At 35.3% G+C, this 20,448-nt stretch overlaps 1 protein-coding gene across 1 annotated transcript in view; it reads right to left on the bottom strand.

Annotated features, from left to right (window-relative positions):
* Positions 1–203: 203 nt before the first annotated feature.
* DEUP1 (deuterosome assembly protein 1) overlaps positions 204–20,448 on the bottom strand; it is a gene marked incomplete at both ends in the record, with an annotated part of 40,351 nt that continues 20,106 nt past the window's right edge. Inside the window, 7 exons of the mRNA XM_082279486.1 lie at positions 204–374; positions 6,489–6,798; positions 13,049–13,248; positions 15,756–15,842; positions 16,839–17,036; positions 18,664–18,769; positions 19,395–19,540. Coding sequence (XP_082135612.1) covers positions 204–374; positions 6,489–6,798; positions 13,049–13,248; positions 15,756–15,842; positions 16,839–17,036; positions 18,664–18,769; positions 19,395–19,540 — 1,218 coding nt within the window. The remainder of the gene's footprint in view (positions 375–6,488; positions 6,799–13,048; positions 13,249–15,755; positions 15,843–16,838; positions 17,037–18,663; positions 18,770–19,394; positions 19,541–20,448) is intronic.

The following is a 20,448-nucleotide window of genomic DNA, read 5'->3' as shown; positions in this document are numbered from 1 at the left end:
ATGTTTAGAGTTTATTTTGTAATATAGTCAAATCACAGTATACTTAAATCTGTAGGATAATGATGATTTTCTTGAAAACTTGGTGTTACAAATACATGCTATTGGCAATGTGCCTAAATACATTAAGCAGCTAGTTGCAGATTTTAGTTCTAAGAAACTCACAGGTGATTACTTGGTTTGCTTTTCTTAATTGTGTGAATGGCTTATGTATGCCTGCTTTGCTGCATCCTGGCATATTTTTTTAGAGTATTTTCAGAATATCTTTGCAACTCTTCAAGGTGTGAATTTAAACGTTCTTCAAATTCTCTTGCGTGTTTCTCTTCCTCTTGAAGGAACTTTTCTGTTGTTGCAGGGAAAAACATCTCAAGGGGAGACTGAGCAATGAATAGAAAATCATGGTTAGGAAAAACCAGCAAGTGCTACAATGTATTAGCATTATCAAATTCTAGATGTGAAAAACATCCTGACCTATAGCAGCTAATAACACAATAATGCTTTACACCTCTCCCAGAAAGCATAATTTTTAAAGGCATACATTTTTAAAGGCAGCCATGTGCCTAAATGACATGAAATGAACATTATGTTTGATTATTTCTGATACTCATAGTATTAGGCTGTAGATTGGCCATTAAAAATTTAAATATCCCACTAGACAGAATTAAGCTGCTGCAGAACCTCCAAAATCTTTGTATCAACTACAGGTTATGTTAGTTATTTGTATAACGTAGACCAGGGCAGAGGACAATAATCTTTTTTGGAATTACAGAGTTTAATTAGTGTTGGATACTGCTGATTGCCTCCTGGAATTTTAGTTCTCTGCTTCTGTGATATGATGCTTTCTGAGGAAAGGAAGAAAACCTGTGCTCATTTCAGTGCTATGAACTCCAAGCCCAGACATTCTGGAAAATATACTAAATTTCTGTTCACTGCAAGTAATTAATTGAAAATTCTTCTTTCCATTTAATGAGCATTTAGTACATTCAGACACAAACCATACCAAAAATCGGACTTTAGATGGTTGTCATGGGATGCAGAGTTGTATATAGCAGAGGACATGTGTGAATCTTTGCTGGAACAAGTTCCGAATTTTTTAGCAACGATTTTTGTTAATTTTCTTGCTAATACCTAAGATGCATTCATTGGAAAGTCTTTATCAAAAGAAATATGAAATAATTTTTTCTTCACCTAAAGATACTATGCTTGTTTAAGTACATTCAATGTTTTTTTGTATAGATAAATGCAATTTTATGACATGAATTTTTAAGGTTTGGCTGAGGAAAAAACAGTATAGGAGCTTTAATATTAAAAGAAAGGTAATCATCTATCTTTATATTGTCATATATTGGGAAAAATGATTGACATCTTTAATCTTAGTTAAACCGTATCTTAAATAGTTTTAGTTACTGATTAAGTTATTAATCTAGAATCTTGGGTTTTATTTTTTCTAGAAGTTAAAAATGTTAGAAGTTTATATGTCAGCACATCAAACAGGAGTTCAAATATTCAGATGGTCTATGGAAAAGGTCAATTCTATTACATCCATAAATTTTTCTCCAGGCTCCACTGTATTAGAATGGGGTAATCCCTCTTTCCACAGTGGCTAGAGACAGATTTGGTCATTGAAAACTGCTCTTTAGCAGCTTTTAAGACTAAAAGATACTAATTAGAGAAATGCTCTAAAGCACCAATCCATTCAAACTCTTTGCAGCAGACCTTGAGATGAAATTTAGATATTTTCTATAGGAAACCCCTTTTCTTTTCAAAGTACAACAAGTAAGTGATAGCTGGAAATAAATTCTGAGTTTCTTACCATCCTTCCTGAGTGAGACAGGCCTCCTGATGTACAGGGCTCCTAAAATGAAATTCACAGAAAAAGCAGAATATTCCTTTTCTCAATCCCTTCAAATTAGTGTTTTTAAATGATGGGCAAGAAAAAGTGACTTAATTTGACATGTATGAATAAGAAACCTAAAGGTATTGGATCACTTTGTGCCATAACACCCCTCTCTCAATCCTTGTACTAGCAATAATAAGAAAGAATGCAAATCTTCTAAAGTTTAAGAAAATGGGAGGACATCACCTGTCTTCTGATTTTCTTTATAAACACATTCATGATTTCTCATTCATAAATTATCATTGTTCTCATATGAAGAGTTTTTTCCTGACATTCTGAATGCCATGGCTACATGCACATTTATTCCTTTATGGGCTAGATCACAAATACATCTCCTTGTAATGTCAGGGTTCAGTGATAGAATTGCCTTTTAAATTATTTTTTAAATTATTTGAAGGAGGCTTTTGTATTATGAAGAATACATTGGATTTGCAGGCTTTACTTAAATAATCACCATGTGTTTCACTTACTGAATACCAGTTATGAAATCACTGATTGAATACTGAGCAAATTAAATACTTGCAATGAGAAGCATGAGAAACTGGGAAAATCTGAAGTATGTATTTAATAGGTGTCATCACCTAGAGAAAAATGTCACATCTTGGACTGCAGATTTTCACAGGTGCCAGTCTTCAGAAACTTTACATCAAGTTGTAAGAGGTTCTTAGAGATTCAGGATAACAGTGCTTACAATTACTGACTTGTCATTGGAAGTAGATTGGCCACATGATCAAGCTGTCTTCCTAAACTGTTAAATGTCCTTTGATTCAACTGGTACTTTGATGTGTTTCTTCTTGAAATACACTGTAAACCCCAAATGAGACATTTCTGAATTCCCTCAGAGTTGAGAGAAGAATGTTTATCACTTAGAATAAGCAGGTCATGGCTCCCCACAGCTCCTTACACGAGGGTCAGACATCACAGACTATGATTTTAGATAGGTCCCTAATGCATTGGTTTTTATGCACTTTGAGAGAAGGTTTTATCTAAGCAAGTCTAAAAGGCAACATTCTTTGTCAGCAGCACTTTGCTTTCCAAGCCTCTGGTCTGTTCTTTCATTATGTTCTTTATTGTCTTTACTTTTGGCCTCTGAGGAAGAAAAACAAAGAAAGTTCTTTAATCCATGTCTCAGATGAGATTCATGCTCCCTGATTTCGTATTTCCTTTACTCAGATATCACTGCTTTTATGTCTTTTGGTTTTCTAAATGGAACTGGATAGGGATGGGTTCATTGTAAGCTTTCCATCTAACTTGTTTGGGTAATAAGGAAACAAAGACTCTATTTTTTCATTTCTACAGTGCCAGCTGATCTCATATTTCTTTGGTGTATACCACTAATGAGAATCGCCTTTTTGCCTCATCATTTGCTAGAAATTAAGGAGTGCATCTGATAGAGATGCATATTTATATATATGAAATACGTGCTAAGTATGTCTTCTCCTTAAATAAGAACTACCCAAAGTGGTTAAGAATTAATTCTGGATTGCTGGGGAGGAGCCCTTCAGGAAGCTAGATCTGTTGTCTCTCAAAGAGAGAGGGAGACAGAGCTGCCTAATTAATTTGCCTAGAGGTAACCTCTTACTTGCCCCATGAGTTGTCCCAGCATTCTTGGATGTACCTTCAGCAGGGCAGCAAGAAAACGTTAACACTTGGGATATTTCCACGTTTAGTGGTCATGTCATGAAGGGTCAAACCCCAGAGCTGTACTCTTCTCATGTTTAGTTGCTTCTGCTTTCCAGGAAAGATTTTGTAATACCAAGAGTAGAAACTGGTCTGGCATATTTTAGTCTCATAGTGACTAAATTTGGAATGTTTTGGGAGTAGTTTCCTCTAACCCTACACTGCAGTATATCTTAGGCAGCAGGTACAGAGGCCTGTCTTAAACATACTTCTGCTCATATGTGAAAATTAATTTTGAGATGCCTAGAAAATTGCTGAGTGTCATAGGAAGACTTTTAGAGGGCCTACCTAGCTAGATAATCTAGCTAGGTAATAGTAATACCTAGGAGTGAGAGGCATGGACTATAGCATGCCTCAGGGAAGGATCAAGACTGTCAAAACAATTCCTAATAATGTCCAGTGGTAGAATTTCCACAACTTTCCATTGCAATCTATTTATTAAGCAAGTTTCCATACTAATGTTAGAAAATTTCCTAATGCCTAATTTAAATTTTCATTATTACAGCTTAATACTTTCTTGTATTTCCAAGCCTTGAAAGCCAGAACAAACAACAATTGTCTATCATCTGAAGAGAAACCTGAGCAAGTATTTATGACTAAAAGATCAGGCAATCATTTTCTGAAGTTGCTCATTTCAGAAGGAGAGCACAGCCTGAAGTACTGTTCAGAGAAAAAGTATTTCCCTGTATTTGGAAACCCTTGAAACAAAAGTTTTTGGGATTATGGGAATTTCCAGTGAATCCCAGCTGAGCTTTCTAGTTTATTCTAAGGCAAGAATGACTCTCTCTATACATGTAACATCTAAGTAAGAATGTGAAAGGGCGGAGGTTTCAGTGGAACATTTACTAATCTTTGTCTGAAGATTCTCTACCAGGAGGAGAGACATCACTGTCTAAAGCCCTACAGACTATTCTCTCCCTCCCTTCAATACCAAGAGAGTAATTTTGGTAGGTATCAGGACATCACCTGGAAATTTGATGTTTTCAATTTGTGCTACAAATATTCTTCAGAAAACTAGTGCCTTATAACATTTTTTTAAGTTTTGAACATATTGGAGATTTCTTGTGGGTCCTCTCCCTGTGTTCTATACCCCTGAAGTCCTCAGAACTCTGCCAAAGAATTCTGGTTTAACATATTGTGTATTTTCCCCCCTCTTTCTCCTCAACAGAGTGGCTTTCCATTTGAACACAGAAGTCTGGAGTAACAGACTGTTGAATGATTTCTGCACTAAAGCTGTGGAATCCAGTGTCAGCCTGAGTGACGATTTAATTTCACGTTTGAACCTGTACCTGCCTCAGTGCCACTGATTTGGACCTAGACTCTGTATGAGAAATATCTCTTACTTAATAATTTTATTATGTACTTTGCCCACACACCAGCTGGAAAGTCTTGGCATTGACCCTGTCCTGAGTGCCAGCTGGGAAATAGTTTCTCTGCAGCTTGAAGAAGTATCTCAGAACGGACATTTTTCCTAGGCTGTCTGGAAAGAGAAGCTTTGTGATTTGGTGTCTCTGTCTGACACTTCTGACAGAAGAGAGAAGAATTGGTGTTTATCAGGCGCATCTGAAAAAGTCCACAAACTCTTTTCATGATTAGCAGTTTAAAGAGGAAAATTCAGCCGTGAGAACCCAAAACCCATTTACTTAAAATTCCTGTGAAACATAAGAATATAAAAATGGAAGTGAGGTCAAACACCCAGGACTACATGGTTCTCCCTGCTCTCAGGCTGCTAGGACACAGTTGATGGGACCACAGTCAGTGAAGGGCTGCACTGCAATCCCTGCTTCCCAGGCAGGCCATCATTATGGTTCTTCCTATCAACAGTGAATTCTGGACTATGGAGATAGCTCTCCAACAGCCATGTCTCTGATAGGAAAGGATGTGCATTTGTTTCTGAAGTGGACAGCAGAATCAGGGTACAGCAACCACAGGTACAATTGCCTGTAAATCCCCCCTAGTAAATGCTGAAGTCTTCCCTCTTCTGCCTCTCTAGGTTCAGCCAAAGCCCTGCAGCTGAGAATCTCCTGGTTACAAAGATCCATGACAGCTGGACAGAGGGATGCCTGTTGTTCATTCCTTACTCACATTCTTAGTTCCACTGCTTACTGATGGTATGGTTTCATGGTTTGAGGTCAGGAAAATGCTAATTTTCAAGTGCAAAGCAATAGTGGCCTGTAGTGGAGGCCTAAGGAAGAATAAAAGATACTAAGGAAGAGGATAAAGCTCAAATTTAAAGGGAGCTCTAAAGCCAAGTAGTTATGGGAAGATTTTCTTAAGTTGTCCTAGGCAAAGTGGGATTTGTCCCACTTGTCATGGAGGGTGATAGTCTCCAGCCTGTGAAGACTAAAAGAAAGAATGTTGTCCTATTACTCTTTCATTTCAAGAAAAATAAGGATCACAGCAGTTATAATTTCTGTTTCTTTTCAAATACGATGGCTAAACATATGGAAAATAGTTGCTGTGATTTCTCGGATTTCATTCATCAATCAAAGAGATGTAGATCAAGTAGGAACTTGATTTGTCTAACAGCACTTAAGGCAGTAAGTTTGCAGGTACTATGGAAATATACTTGAAGCAGATTGCACTTACAGAGGCAGTACAAAGCAAGTGCCCCAATATAGAAGCCAACAAGCTAAAATGTAGAAGTATTTCTCACAGTCACATAATGGCAGGTAATTATCGCCACCATTATTAGAATAGAGGCATGGCTCAGTAGGGGATGTTTAATCTCCAGAAAAAACACACTTCTGTTAGGGTAAGGTATTTCCATTTTTGCTGGGCTGGCACTGTACAAATAACAATGACAACAAGAGTGATCTAATTTTTGGCTTCTCCAAGGCTGCATTTGGTCCACAGATGGATTTTTTGAGAATATTGGAAAAAATACTGGCGTTATTGGAAAATAGTTACTTACGGATAATTTGATTTCTTCTGCATTGTAAGCAGGGCTCTGAAAACTGCCTGTTCTGCCCATTTCAGGAAATGGCCCAGGAAAGCCCAAAGGATACCCCACTGGTGGTAATGGAGATTTATAAACTATTTTCTTTTCATGATCTCTGTGAAGTGGATAAGAAAATAAAGTGGTATCACTTTTTGAACCAGTGATATTGCTGATATTGCCTTGGCCATACAAAGCAGGACTGCAGTTTCTGTGGTATCCACCGGCAGTGAGCACAGCAATCGGTTGACATTCCACTTCCCGTGCATATTTATTTTGGAAAGATCTAAAAGAAAAAAAATCAAAGTATGAAAGCCAGTTAAAACTTTCAAGCTATCGCAGCAAAGCCAAGGTTTTTCTCTTTTATTTGTTTACATAGTTTTGATTACTTAGCTGTTCAAACTGCTTCATGCATGAAGTTATGGATGTACAATTCAGCATTATCTTCTTCTTAATATTAAAGTTGCAGCAATTTAGCAATTTCCACCTAAGTTACTGTAGAAGTCTGAGTGTGCTTTCTCTGTCTACTTCAGCTATAAATTAAACCATCCTCACTTAAACCCTTTTGGGGGAGCTTAGGTTGAGGAACCTTGCCTTGGTTGGTATAACTGTGGCAGGATGAGCTAAAACACAAACTCACTTCAGATATTGAGGATGCCAATATTCCTTAAGTGTTTGTTGCCTAGCCTTTGCTATTGGCTTTCCAGTGGATAAAGCTATGCAAGCTCTCTTAGCCATGTCTTGGCTTACAGGATGATAGGAACTAGAGTGAATTTAGCCACACAAGTAGAGGAAATGAAATATGAAAGTGTGAGATGAGAGAAAAAAACCTATTATTAGTGGTTGGATCTAATATTATCTTAAACAACTATGTTCAAGTGGCCAGAATTTAGAATAAATGCTTAAACAAAAAATAGTACAAGAATCTTTGATTCTGCATTTTTACTGCAGTGCTAATTTTGCCACTGATTTAATGACAGCACTTTGGAGATTAATATAAAAAAATTAATAAATTTTTAAAATACACTTTCTAAAAAATTGTACAAGAAGATGCTTTTGTAAAAATAAACAAAATCTTCAAGTATAAAAAATAATTTTTAAGCGTTTTATCATGATGTTCCATAACTCTTCTATCTCAGTGATCAGAACTGATGTTCAAGTACATATTTCTAATCATTTGTAGTTCTGTAAAGTAAAACCTATTAGGGTTAACAGTAACTTAAAAAAAAAAAAAAGAGAAAGCCATTTTCTTCCCATTCAAAATACCTTCTTTTCCTGACAGTTAACTGAACAATTCTGATAATGTATTGATAAGAGCAGAAAATCTTGAGACTAGCTTGCCCAGATGTCTGCAAAATTACACTAATTTTCAGTTGCATCATTCTTTGTAAAAAAATTTATTTCAGATTTTAATAATTTTCTGTTACAATATTTCTAGCTGAGATAAAAATTTCCATTGTATTGAGGCCTGTGTTTATGTTGAAATTTTAATCTTGGGAGGTAACTACTAAAACATGATAGCTGTTTGAACGGATTCTATCATTGCAAATATCCTAAAACACTCTAATAATTCCAAATGCAGCTTAAAAGCTTTTAAAGAGCATGTTCTCTGCCACTAAAATGTAATTTTATAAATATTCAGGAGTATGTAGTGCTATTCAGTACTTTTTTTTTCTTTTTAAATAAAAAGAAGAACTTGCTAAGTGCAGGGAAAAGACAGTGTTTTCTGCAGAAAAGATCACACCATCATTTTCTAGTCTTAATTTAAATATTTGATGTTGGGAGAGGGTGGCTGTGCAGCCTTGATGGACCTGCTTCTACGTAAGCCCTTCTGCTGGTTTTTACAGGGGTAGAGTTAATTTTCTTCACAGTAATTTGTACAGGGCTGTGTTTTGTATTTGTGCTGGAAACAGCATTGATAACACAGGGGTTTTTTAGTCACTGCTGAGAAGCCCTTACACAGGGTCAAGGCCTTTTCTGCTCCTCACCCCACCCCACCAGTGAAGAGGATGGGGGCGCACAAAGATTTGGGAGGGGACACATCTGGGACAGCTGATCCCAGCTGATCGCAGGGATATTCCACACTATATGGCATCATGCTCAGCAATAAAACTCTGGGGGAAGGTTGCCTGGGCATCACATGACAGGTGGTGAGTAATTGCACTGTTATCACTGGGCATCACTTGTTTCACATATTCTAATTATAGCAGTATGATTATGATTATGATTGTTATTACTACCTTCCTTTTCTGTCCTATTAAATTGTATCTCCACACATGAATTTTACTTTTTTAAAAATCCCAATTCATTCCCTGGGCATGGAGGAGTGAGTGAGTGACTGTGTGCTCTTTACCTGCCAGGTTAAAGCACAACAGCCCCAAAACATGAAACCGAGTATTCAATAAAGGGACTGTGCAGAACAACTCAGAGACCTAGTGAAGAACGTATTGTTTTCTCTGATTGTAAAAGAAGCTGTGATTAAGATACTCTGAATGCTACGGGAAAGCAAATTATAAGGATGATGCTATATTATTATTTATTATTATAATTTTATTTTTACTATATTAATAATATTATTATACATTCTAACATAAAACTCTCTGAGATTATTCACCAAACCTTCCAGTTTTCTCAATAATCTAAAATGTTTACCTTTATGGAGGCAGAGTTTTCTCCTTTCTTTCATGTTTTTCTTTACATAAATATACTCTGCTCTTTGGGCACAGAATACCTTTTTTCTTTTTTTTTTCCTCCCTATTTTAAAGTTCATTCCATCTATGGTTTGGACGAAGGGCACAGTGAAAAAGCCCTGCCACAACTGAAGATAAATGGCATGAATAATAAAATCACAGATTTTTTTTTCATGTGTTCTGACCTTTTTGGAAGTAATTTTCTCTCTAAACCCACAGTAAAGTCTATGTGATCTGTGTTCTTTTTTTCCCCCAGAACTGCTTCTCTATGTATTTAATAACAATTATTACTTTTATGTTATAGGTTACCTCTCTAAGAACAGAATTTTCAGACTTGAGTGGCTACTTGACTTAGGTTATGGTAGCTTTTAGACAGTAAAAACTGATGCTGCTCCTCCCCTCCCAAAAAGGAAAAAAAAAAAAAAAAGAAAAAGGACTAATTTTTGATTTTTTTTAAAAGGAACTCCCATTCCTACTGTAACCCATAGGATTGCTGGGGCTGCCTGGTATTGTGGAAAAACATGACAATGACATAGAGGTGCTTTGGATGGTTTTTACAGTTGTGGTTTAAAGTTCTACCGGTTCATGTGCAAAATAATATCTAAGATCTTTAAATACAGTCTGCAAATTTATAAAAAGCTGCCCATTTGTTAACACTACCAATGCAAATACACTATAACTGCAGCTGAACAACTTATGCTTTCGGTGGGATTACTGCCATAGAGTATTTAACAGCCACACATACTTCACACAAATAATATCACTGTTGACATGGTGACATAGGGAACAAGTAGTGAAAGAACACTGTCCTCACAAAGGGAATTTATATAGACAGGATCTATTTTTCCAGACTCATACATAAAACCTGCCTGGTCCCTATGCAGTCAATGACTTCAGTGATGCAAAAAACCCCAAACTCCTTACACAGCTTTGTTGGTTGACATATCCAGTCTTGAGAAAGAAAACTACAGGTCTTGAATGACCAGAATGTCTTCGAGAATTTGTGCTGTTGCTCTTACCTGGCAAGTATAATGCCTAATTTGATTTTAAAATGGATAAAAAGCCTTTCCCTGAAGAATTGTTTTCACTGCTTCCACTTTATCTGTTGCAATACCTGATACAGTGGTGAGTGTGACAGGAGTTTCATGATCTCCAAAGAGTAGTGAAAACCTCCTTAACACAGATACTTCACTGCAAACACGCATCCATTAAGCAATCCCCAGATCCCTTAGCAGGCATTCAGTCTTAGCATTTACCCTTCACTTTTCCTGCATGATGAAGGTGCCCTTTGGCTTGATCAGTTACCTATTTTGTGCGTATTTTTGTGGTAAATAAATAGCTTTTCATTTCAGAACCCACAGGCATGTTTTAATTTGAGGAGAAACGAACTGAACATATCAGCTTCATCAGAGAAATTCCTCTTCAACTGTGCCCAAATTCAAATCAGCTGTGTATGGTTAAGGTCTAACCTAAAGGATTGAAATCTTGAGGGTGGGAAAAGCTTAGTAAATGGCAATTAGAAGTAAGATAATTATATAAGAAAACAGCAATTAATTAAGGTGGTTATAGGTAGAACGTGGGCACAGTCCTTTTTTAGCAAAAAGATGCTATTTCTGCGTATCTTACTTTCTAATATTTAGAAATTCACTGTATACTGAAAGAAAGAAAGAAGAAATCATGCTGCTTTTTGGGTTGCCAGTATAACTTCCTGCAATTTCGTATGTTTTCTCAAGAGGTCTCCTGTCTAAGACATGATGGTGCTTGGGCCCAGGATTCCAGTATGGATTGAGAGACACAACTGAAGAATATTGTAGAATATACACCTGTCCCTTGCACAAACACCAAGTTTTCTAATTTTTTGCCATGTAAAAAAAATTTTTGTGCCATTTCTCCAGTGCCATAATTACCATGGAAACAGAACTGCAAATTAAACCAGAAATAACAGGGTTTATGCTCACAATAAAATAAACTTAGCCCAGATTTTAACATAACCAACATCTATTTCCTAGTTTATCTGCATACATCTTACAGCTGAAAATTTAATTATAGTTTTCTGGAAAAATCAGGTAGTTTCCTGCTTGGGAACAGAGAACTGACAGTACAGAGAGGGACCTATCATAAAAACATTGGCTGGCTGATGTGCATACACAGTACATGTCAAATTTGCACATTTTAAAATCTGTGTATTTATTTATCTAAATAGCTTTTCATTTAGGAATTCTAATTCATGATTTAGATCCTGAAATCCAGGCTCAATATATCTGTTTCATCATATTAATTACAATAATAATAATAATTTAAATTGTGTCCAGTAGTCTGGCTGAGATTTCTGTTGTAAGAAAGGTTAACTCTCAGGTTTCTCTCTCACAGTTTTGATTGGTCTTCAATAGCTACGAAATCACAATCCTACAAATTACATGCATAGTTCTGTTGTCTCAAATATTTATGTTCTTATAAATGAAATTTCACAGTCCCTTATATCCAGCAAGTGTAACTCTTGAGAAAATGGGAAAAATCTTACTTTTTCTCACTTGAGAGGAGTCGAAGCATGCGCAAAAATTGCACTGACCAATTTTGTGAAGTTATGAGACCTACTGGTGCAGAATAACCTGTATCTTGGTTTGCAAGTATTTGTTTCAGCAAAATCTTCAACATAATTTGAAACTTCCCAGGAAATCAGCCATACCTGCCACTTCCAAAGATATGTGTGTGTGTGTATATATATATGTATATATATATATGTGCATGCATTATGTATATTATGTATATGCATATAATATATCTATTTATTTTTATATACACATGAATACTATCTCCAACACAAACCAACATTGTTTAAAAAGAAATTTTAGGCAAAAACGTAGCTACGTGTATTGGGATGCCGCTCTATTTTGCAGAAAGAAAATAATTTTAAATTTTGCCAAAACCTAAATGTATGAGTTTGAAATCTTAACATGTACAGTTTTGGTTCCAACTATTTAAACTTTACTTCACAGAACTGTTTCATGTTAATGCCATCATGTAAGTTCTTTATTACAAACAATCAACATATTTAGCTTCCTATTAATTTTTATTTTCCTGTACTGTGAAATACTGTTTAGCAGGGAGTTTATTTTCTTTCTTTTTTTTTTTTTTTATTGCAATGCCATGATTATAACCTGTTTGAAGGGAATTCAATGTCTCACTGAATATAGGGAAATAAGAAGAAAGTCATCGCTACAATTCTTTCTATGAGTCTGAATATTCTCAAGCCTCATTATTTTTTCCTAACAAGGAGTTTATTGTAGTAATGACTTACTCAGGGCATCTGAAATTGTTTCTTTTTAAAATCAGGTCACCCAAGAACACCAAAACTAGAAAAGGCATTAAAATACATTTAATGAAACTTCCAACAAATGAAGCTGTAGGACACAAAGCTTTTCAGCAGGGCTTATAGTTCAAACTGCTTATTAAGAGAAACTCCTGTTGAGCAGTTTACCTCTCATGTTGGTTTTTCCTTTCCTTTCCTTGTCTTGTTTTTATTTGGTAGTAAAAATACAGTCTGCTCTATTTTGCAAAACCTGGAACTAAGAGTAACTTGAGCAGCACATAAAAAGTTTTTAAAGTTTCATGTGCTAAATACTAAAACAGAAATTAAACATTTCTGGGACTTCATTTATTGCCAATTTCCATTAGCCATCCAGAAAAATGTAGGAAGTCCTTACAAATATACTTACTAGATCTTATATTTACATTGGTGGGAGTTCTGAATGAACAGAAACAGCAAAAAAATTGACAGTTTGGCCCAGTTAGACCTTCCAAAATACTTACAAGAAGTTTCATAAATGTGTACAATCTAAATATTACCTCTCTTCCTTTTCTTGCATCTTTGAATGGGTTTGGTAGCTGCGCTCTCTTTCCCTATATGTATCCATGCAACCCAGTATTGATGCTTCTGTGTCATTTTGTAGTTTAACAAGGCTATTTTGTAGTCTTAAATTCTCATGTTTCATTTTGTGAACAGAAGCTGTGAAATTTCCATGTTCTTTGTTACATAAATCTATACTCTGTGAAAGGAGATAATACCATAATTAAGTAGTTATTTTTTCCACAGTAAATGGGTGTATTTTTAACAAGCAAACACAAAACAATGTTCTATGCTAAAGAAAAGACCTAGCTACCATATATAATCACACAAAATTTAGGGCAAACCAAGAGAATTGCCTCCAGAAAAAAAAAATCACTGTAGATAAATGGAAAAGAAGAGATAACAGCCTCTATAACACAATAAAACAAATTAAAATTTCTCAGCAAACATGCATTCAAAATGTTATTGTTGTAAATTCATCCCTTGCTTTGCAAAACTGATGACATAAAAGCAACCATAACAGCTCTAGCTGCAGACTGTATTGCTCCCTCCAGTAAGACTTCCTCCAAAAATAACATGCAAAATTATAGTAGTTCATTACTATACTAGATACAGAGTTTGTGTACAGACCCAATTTAATATGTGTGTTGAGACAGTCACCTTCAGTTTCAGAAGCAGTGAGTAAAGCCACATCAGCATGGTGCTCTCTGTCCCTGTCACTAAACCCTGCTTCTCAGCTGGGTTAGCCCACATGGTATGCAAGGCAAAATACTGAAATTGCAAGCCACATGTGCACTGTGATCAGGGGCTGAAGAGCCCCATCCACTAGGATCTCAAGAAGGGAAGATGGAGATTAGCTCTGGAAGTTGTCTAGCCAGGATACTCTGTTTCTTTTTTTCTTCTATCACTTAATCCACGAAGCCTGTGCTGCACACCTGAGCCAGCTATTTTGGAGCTACCTCTCTGCAGAGTCCTGCTCTGCGTTGTGTAATACATTTGCAATAGCAGTGTACTGTCAGCGACAGGAACTTCTCAAAAGGTTTATCGGATCACACACAAAAGACTAAAACGCCTTGCATTTCATTAAGTTGTGCTTTCATATATTCCTAGATTTACTTTATTCTTTTGGAACTCAGCAACTCATTAGTATTACAGATTTGGTTCTTAGTACACTGCTGTCATAACCGTGCTCCTGCATTTGAAAGCTTGTCTATTCCTTGCACTGGTTTGATGCCATCTCTTCCTGTGAACCTTGCCTGGCTTAGCTTTAGGGGGAATTTATGAGCCAAGCTGGCAGGGAAATGCCAGCAAGTATAAGAAAATTTAATATTTTGTGCAACTATGGGGGAGCAGGTGCTTGGCTATGTCTCACAAGTGGTAGGGGTGGCAGAACCGAGGAAGAAGGAGAGCACTAAGTCGTCCTACCACTAATAGCTCTAGAATCAGCAGTAAAGTTATAATGGCATGAACCCCAAAACTGAGCTGGCCCAGCTACATTGCTTTTGACATCCAAACCCTGAAAGTAACCCTGCCTGATGATGCATCTCACCATACTTGACTTAGGCTGGCACTGGTCTCAGAGGTCTGTGCAGTGCTCCACTGTACAGCACAAACACATCCAAAAAAATCACTCAATTCCCTGGAATCTTAATATCAAATATATCACAATTGATAATGTTTAGATCCTCACAATACATTAGTAAAGTAGGAAAGAATTTTTAAGTCCACAAATCTACTGAAACATCTATTGACCTTGGTATATGTAGTAACTGGATTTTACTGTTAGAATATAACAAAGGTGATGTCTCCAAGGACCCTTGTCAGACAGCTCTTCTCAATCTTCAAGAAAAGTGTCACTGCAGAGAAGAGTTAAGACATGCATACACATATCCATCTATGCTTCCACAATAATATATCTTATACAGATATAGATATCCATGATAGTGTGTATGTATGTGTAGGTAAGACATCACTGATGGGCATCTATGCTGTTTTAAGGGTGTGGATAAATGTGACATTCTTTCATGACAATTAACAGGCTACAGATCCCCCCAATCAGTATTTCTGAACAACATTCCAGTGGGGTTTTCTTTAGTGATGGATACAGTAACTGTAGATGTTCTGTAAGCAGGGGATGTTTTGAAGCTTTGTGTGGAAAACAGTATATATACTATTTATAATATCTTCATAAACCACAGTTCTACATAATCTTATAGCACACTTTTTATCAATTACATTTTAAAGCTCCCCTGTTTGGGGAGATATAAATACTAAACTCTAAAATAAGCTGGGTGGGAGCAAAATGTGTCAGTTTTTTACACTGCTATTTAAATACCATGTGAACAAAGGGGTAACATATTAAAAAAGGGACATATTTTTGTCTGTGAGAATGATGAGTGCTTAAACTTAAATAAGTGACATAACTTACAAAAAAAATAAGTTCCCAGAAATTGTTTAGTGTCTAGACAGTTACTGAAAAATTTAGCTTACTTGTAGGTTAATACAATTAAGGTAAAAATTACTCTTAGCTAAACCCTTCTTCAGGCTGTGTGTGAATACCACTTGGTTTTGATTATGTTGCACACCTTATTTTTATTTGTTTAATTTATGCAAGCCAGAAATCTCTAAATCTGCCATGATTTTAATCTACATTTATAATAAATATAAGTAACTATTCTGCATACTTCACAGGTTAAAAAAAATTACCATGCAACTTTCACACTCCTGGTTTTCCACCATTTCTTTTAGACGTGTGTTTTCAGATTTGATAACTTGGTAACGGAATTCCAACAACTAGGAAAAGATTAAGTTCTTAGTTAAATACAAGAATATTACTCTTAACTGGAATAACATTGAGTATAGATATATTTAAGCTTAATTTTACAAAATGTATGTTAAGAATCACAAAACTTACTATAATATTTTTAAATATAGCAATACTAAATCAGGAAGAAGCATTAAATCATTTATAAAACATATACAAATGCAAAGCCTCTGGATTTATTTATCTTTTTGAAAGAAGTAATGACTTAGGAAAACAGGAAGTTCACATGCAGTTGCTACATACAAAGAGGGACAGATTTTACAGGCCTCTGAAACTGGATGAAATCCTGTTCATGATATTTTGAAATGATATCTACTCTTTTAGTGATATGGAAATATCTGGTAGAGAGTGCCACACAGCAGGAGATATCTCTCATTTTCCCCTAAGACTAACTTCACTATTGTCAAAAGTAAAGTATTACTTCAATCACAATTTTCCACATGTAGTGACCCTCTCAGAAAATGCAGAGCTACCCAGAAAAGTCTAAATATAATGGTTCTTTTGGTTTACAAACTAAGTAACAAAGATGATATATTTGTTCTTAAAACAAAAATTTGCCATAAAAATCCTCACTGGAATCTTACAGTTTCCAGCTATATAATTACTAGAATTTTCTACACAGATTTGTAACATTCTTCAAAAAGCTTTAGAAAACACTGAAAAATTAGAAACTTAAAGCATATATAATAACCACAAACCAGAAGTTTTCAAGATCTTTTGCATGTTAAAATGGTAACGAGATGTGATGGTCAGAATGAATTTCAATTTAGATGTACAGTTGACATTTACTGGTGATTTCTTGTTCCAGTATCAATTTGGCTGCTTTTGTAATACTTCACAGATATTACAGCACCGCTGATAAAAACTACAGCAAGAATAGAATGTCTTCTTTTCCACAGATAGTGAATGTCATTATCAATAGTGTGGAGTAAAATGATGTGGGCTGCTTTTGCCTACTTGCATACCTGTTGTTCTGTTAACAATTTGTGTTTTGTCTCTAACTCCATTTTTAACTGTCTTTCCAGAAGACTAGCTTTCCCCATGATAGTTGCTATAGTGATCTCCTTATGATGAAGCTCCTCTGTCAGGTCAGAGATTTCTGTCTTCATTCTTTCCTGCTCAGAGCAATGGGACTGCTCCTCTCGATAAACATGGTTTCTTATCTGTAGCAAATACATTTCAAAAAGAAAAAATTCTGTGCAGTAAATATGATTGCATCACTTGCTTCTTTCTCTGCTGTTGCTTCCAAGACACCAACTCTTCTAACTGAATCAGAGATTCTGAGATTGTAAAATAAAATGTCTTTGGAAGTCAGTGCACAGAGCTTTGTTTATTTTTACGTATTTTTTCATCACTTCTCTTGTACTTTCATTTGCCTATTTAATATTAGAAATGAACCAAGTACAATGCACTTCAATTAACCTTTTAAAAGAAAGTAATAAAAATCATGTATAGAACTGGAATTTATGGTAAAGAATATCCAAGGAAATATCCTTTCAATAAATTGAAGTATGATTTATTTATACTGTACCTAAGTTTAGTTAGATTTAAAATAAGTTTGATGAAGCCTAAATTAACTTAGGTGCAATATAAATAAATCAATCTAGAGGCTCTTTAATATGAAACTATGTTAGAAATAAAGGGTATATCTGGCAAATCATCTTATGAGAATTTTTCCTACCACTACATGTAAAATTTAAGGTCAAACTTTCTTCAGTACCTCCTGTGCAGAGTCCTCTGAAGTATCAACTCAAAAACTGTTTTCATAATCTTTCTACTAAAATCAACAATTTAGTACTGACAGATTTTTTTTTTTGTGTAAGAAACAAAACTACAAAAACCAGCATAACAACTTTTGAACCCATTTTAACAACTTTTTGCAATACTATACACAATGAGGAACAGATTGCATTTCATTTTTATTTATCGAACAGCACAGAAATATTAGAATTGTAAAAAAATAGATGTGGATGAAAAAAGCTAAGAGCTAGATCATGACTGTCATCCCAAAATTGATGGACCTAAGCCAGATGCATCCAAATAGACACATTCAAAACCCACTTGCAAGCATTTCTGTAACCTGCTCTAGGTGAGCCTGCCTTGGCAGGGGGACTGGACCTTTCCAACCCTATCAATTCTGTGATTTCTGCTTACATTGCTACTTGGCAAAACCACAACATGCCTGTAAGAGGAGTTCTGAGCATCTTCTACTTGCAAAGTATTTCAGCCTGCCAAGCCATTCACCATTCCACAGTGCCATGCCACTGCTGCTTGCTCACAGCACTTTTGAAATGTGCTACGCAATGTGATGCATAGTTCAAACGAGAGAGCTCTGCCCTACACTGTGCAGCAGGTACCTGTTTAAGCTTAGCCTTGTGTGAGTACCTGCCACAGTGACTTGTATTAGTTGATCTATTTGCATAGCCTACCTCTAAGACCACCTACAAATTACAACTTAGCTCAACAGGCTATTAATTACTCATAGCTTGAGAGGCTTTCTTGGTTGCACGGTATTATCTGAATCACAGTAATGCGTAGGCATGGTCTCTTCCATTATTTCAATGAAGTAGGTAGTTAGTGCACACAATCAGAATGTCAATTTTGCAGCTACACAACTAAATGCAACCATATACGAAATCCTTTTCATCTAAAAATCTTCAAGCTCTCCTCAACCTACAATGCATCCTCCTGCTCTTTACTGTATATGCATAGAGTACTGTATACCCATGGTCAGTACTCTCTCCTAGAAATCCTATACTGCAGTTAAGATCTGGAAATTATATTAAATACCTTTTTCAGCTCTTCTTCTTGGTGTTCTTGACTTTCTGCAAATAGCAATAACTCAGTGTTTTTATTTTCTAGTTGCTCAGTAAGCTGAACACAAGATGATTGATGCCTTTAAGTAAGAAATAAACAAAACATGAAACAACCAGAACATTTAATACTCTTTACCTTGCAGTATACTCTCCATGGTGTAAAATTGTAGAACACCTGCTTGCTGATGAAAAAATACCCCAAAACATAACCAACATTTGGCCTAAACCAGGCTGGATTTTGGGAGTTGTCTAGAAATTAAGGACAATACAACTATGTGCAGAAAGAATCCTGAAAGCTCTTATAGATTGGTATTTCATATAATTTGAAATGGCTACAGCAGATAAGATAAGCCATAAAACCATCACGATTTTATTCAAAGGAGGTTAGGGAGAACCTTGACTGCATTATTTCCAAAGTGTTTGAATGCTGAGAAAATGAAACACTGTAAAGATATAGGCAGAAATATCTGAAATGCGTTCATTTGTAAAAATCTAGGCATCATTAAAACCTTTTAACAGAGCCTGCATCTATTGCCTGAAATTGTCTGATATAATTTTCAATGAAATTATCTAGTCCAAAATTTAGAAGCTGACATTTGAATCCAGAGTATCTTTTCAAAGAGAGTTAATTAAAAAAAAAAAGTAAGAAAAATGTTATTAGCTCAGAAGTATTTGTTAATTAAAATATGTCTTCACCATACATACTTTATTTGAATTTCCTGCATATCTTTATACTCCTTGATTTTCAATAATTCTTTATGCAACTGTTGGCATTCCAGATGTATCCTTCTCCAGAGACTATCCCTTGACTGCAGCTCATTTCTCATTTCTGAGACGTCTGCCTCCATGTTCTAAAGAAACAAGCAAATGCACAAACAGTTAAATACAATTAGACAGCCTAAAATGCTGGGTTTTAACACATCATATTCAATACCTGTACATACGTGATTTTCATTTCTGAAAAAGATATTGCTTCCATGTCAGTTCCTCTCATCTAAAAATCAGATTCTGAATATTCTTTAGCCCTTGCAATGTTCCAATGCATCTGCCTCTGAAATTATCATAGGAAACATAATTCAGAAGTTCTTTATTGTACTAAATGCATCTAAAATATATAGCTTGCTTGTTTTAGCAGGTTTTAGCATGTTCCACATGCTGGAATTGGTGCCATAAGTGGCTTCCATTTTCTATTTTCCTAACAGCATTTCCAAATTTCTAAACTCTAGAAACAACAAGGCTGTATAAATCTTCTTCAAAACTAGTTCCATTTGCATGGAGTTAATTGCTTATTTAAATTAACATCACAAAATTTTCAAACAATCAAAAAAAAATTTTTCTTAGGACTTGACAAACTTTATTTCTGTTTTATCTTTAATTTCTGATTGATAGCGTGTTAGACAACCTGAAGACAAATACTACATTTGGCATGAATAAACATGAATTCCAAAATAATCAGAATTTCACTGAATGAAAAATATCCTGAAAACATACTAAATATAAGAAATTGGAAGTATAACCCACAAATAACAAAAGTAACAATAATAATTAGTTCTTGCAAGAGTAGTATCCAGAGAATATTTATGGCTTCTCACCTAAGATCCAAAAGCATGTTTCAGATTAAAAAAAAAGATTTTTCCAAGGATATTGATCTTCTACCTTTAAAACTATTACACTAAAAACATTAGCATTTTTCATAATTTCTTCATTTTATTTGAATATAGCTTCCATCTTTAAGAGCAAAAATAAAGCCTTTAAAATT

The sequence above is a fragment of the Coloeus monedula genome, assembly GCF_965178545.1.
Source record: "Coloeus monedula genome assembly, chromosome: 3".
Classification (NCBI taxonomy): Eukaryota; Metazoa; Chordata; class Aves; order Passeriformes; family Corvidae; genus Coloeus; species Coloeus monedula.
Note: the sequence above shows the minus strand (reverse complement) of the source record. Positions and strands in the feature narration are given on the sequence as shown.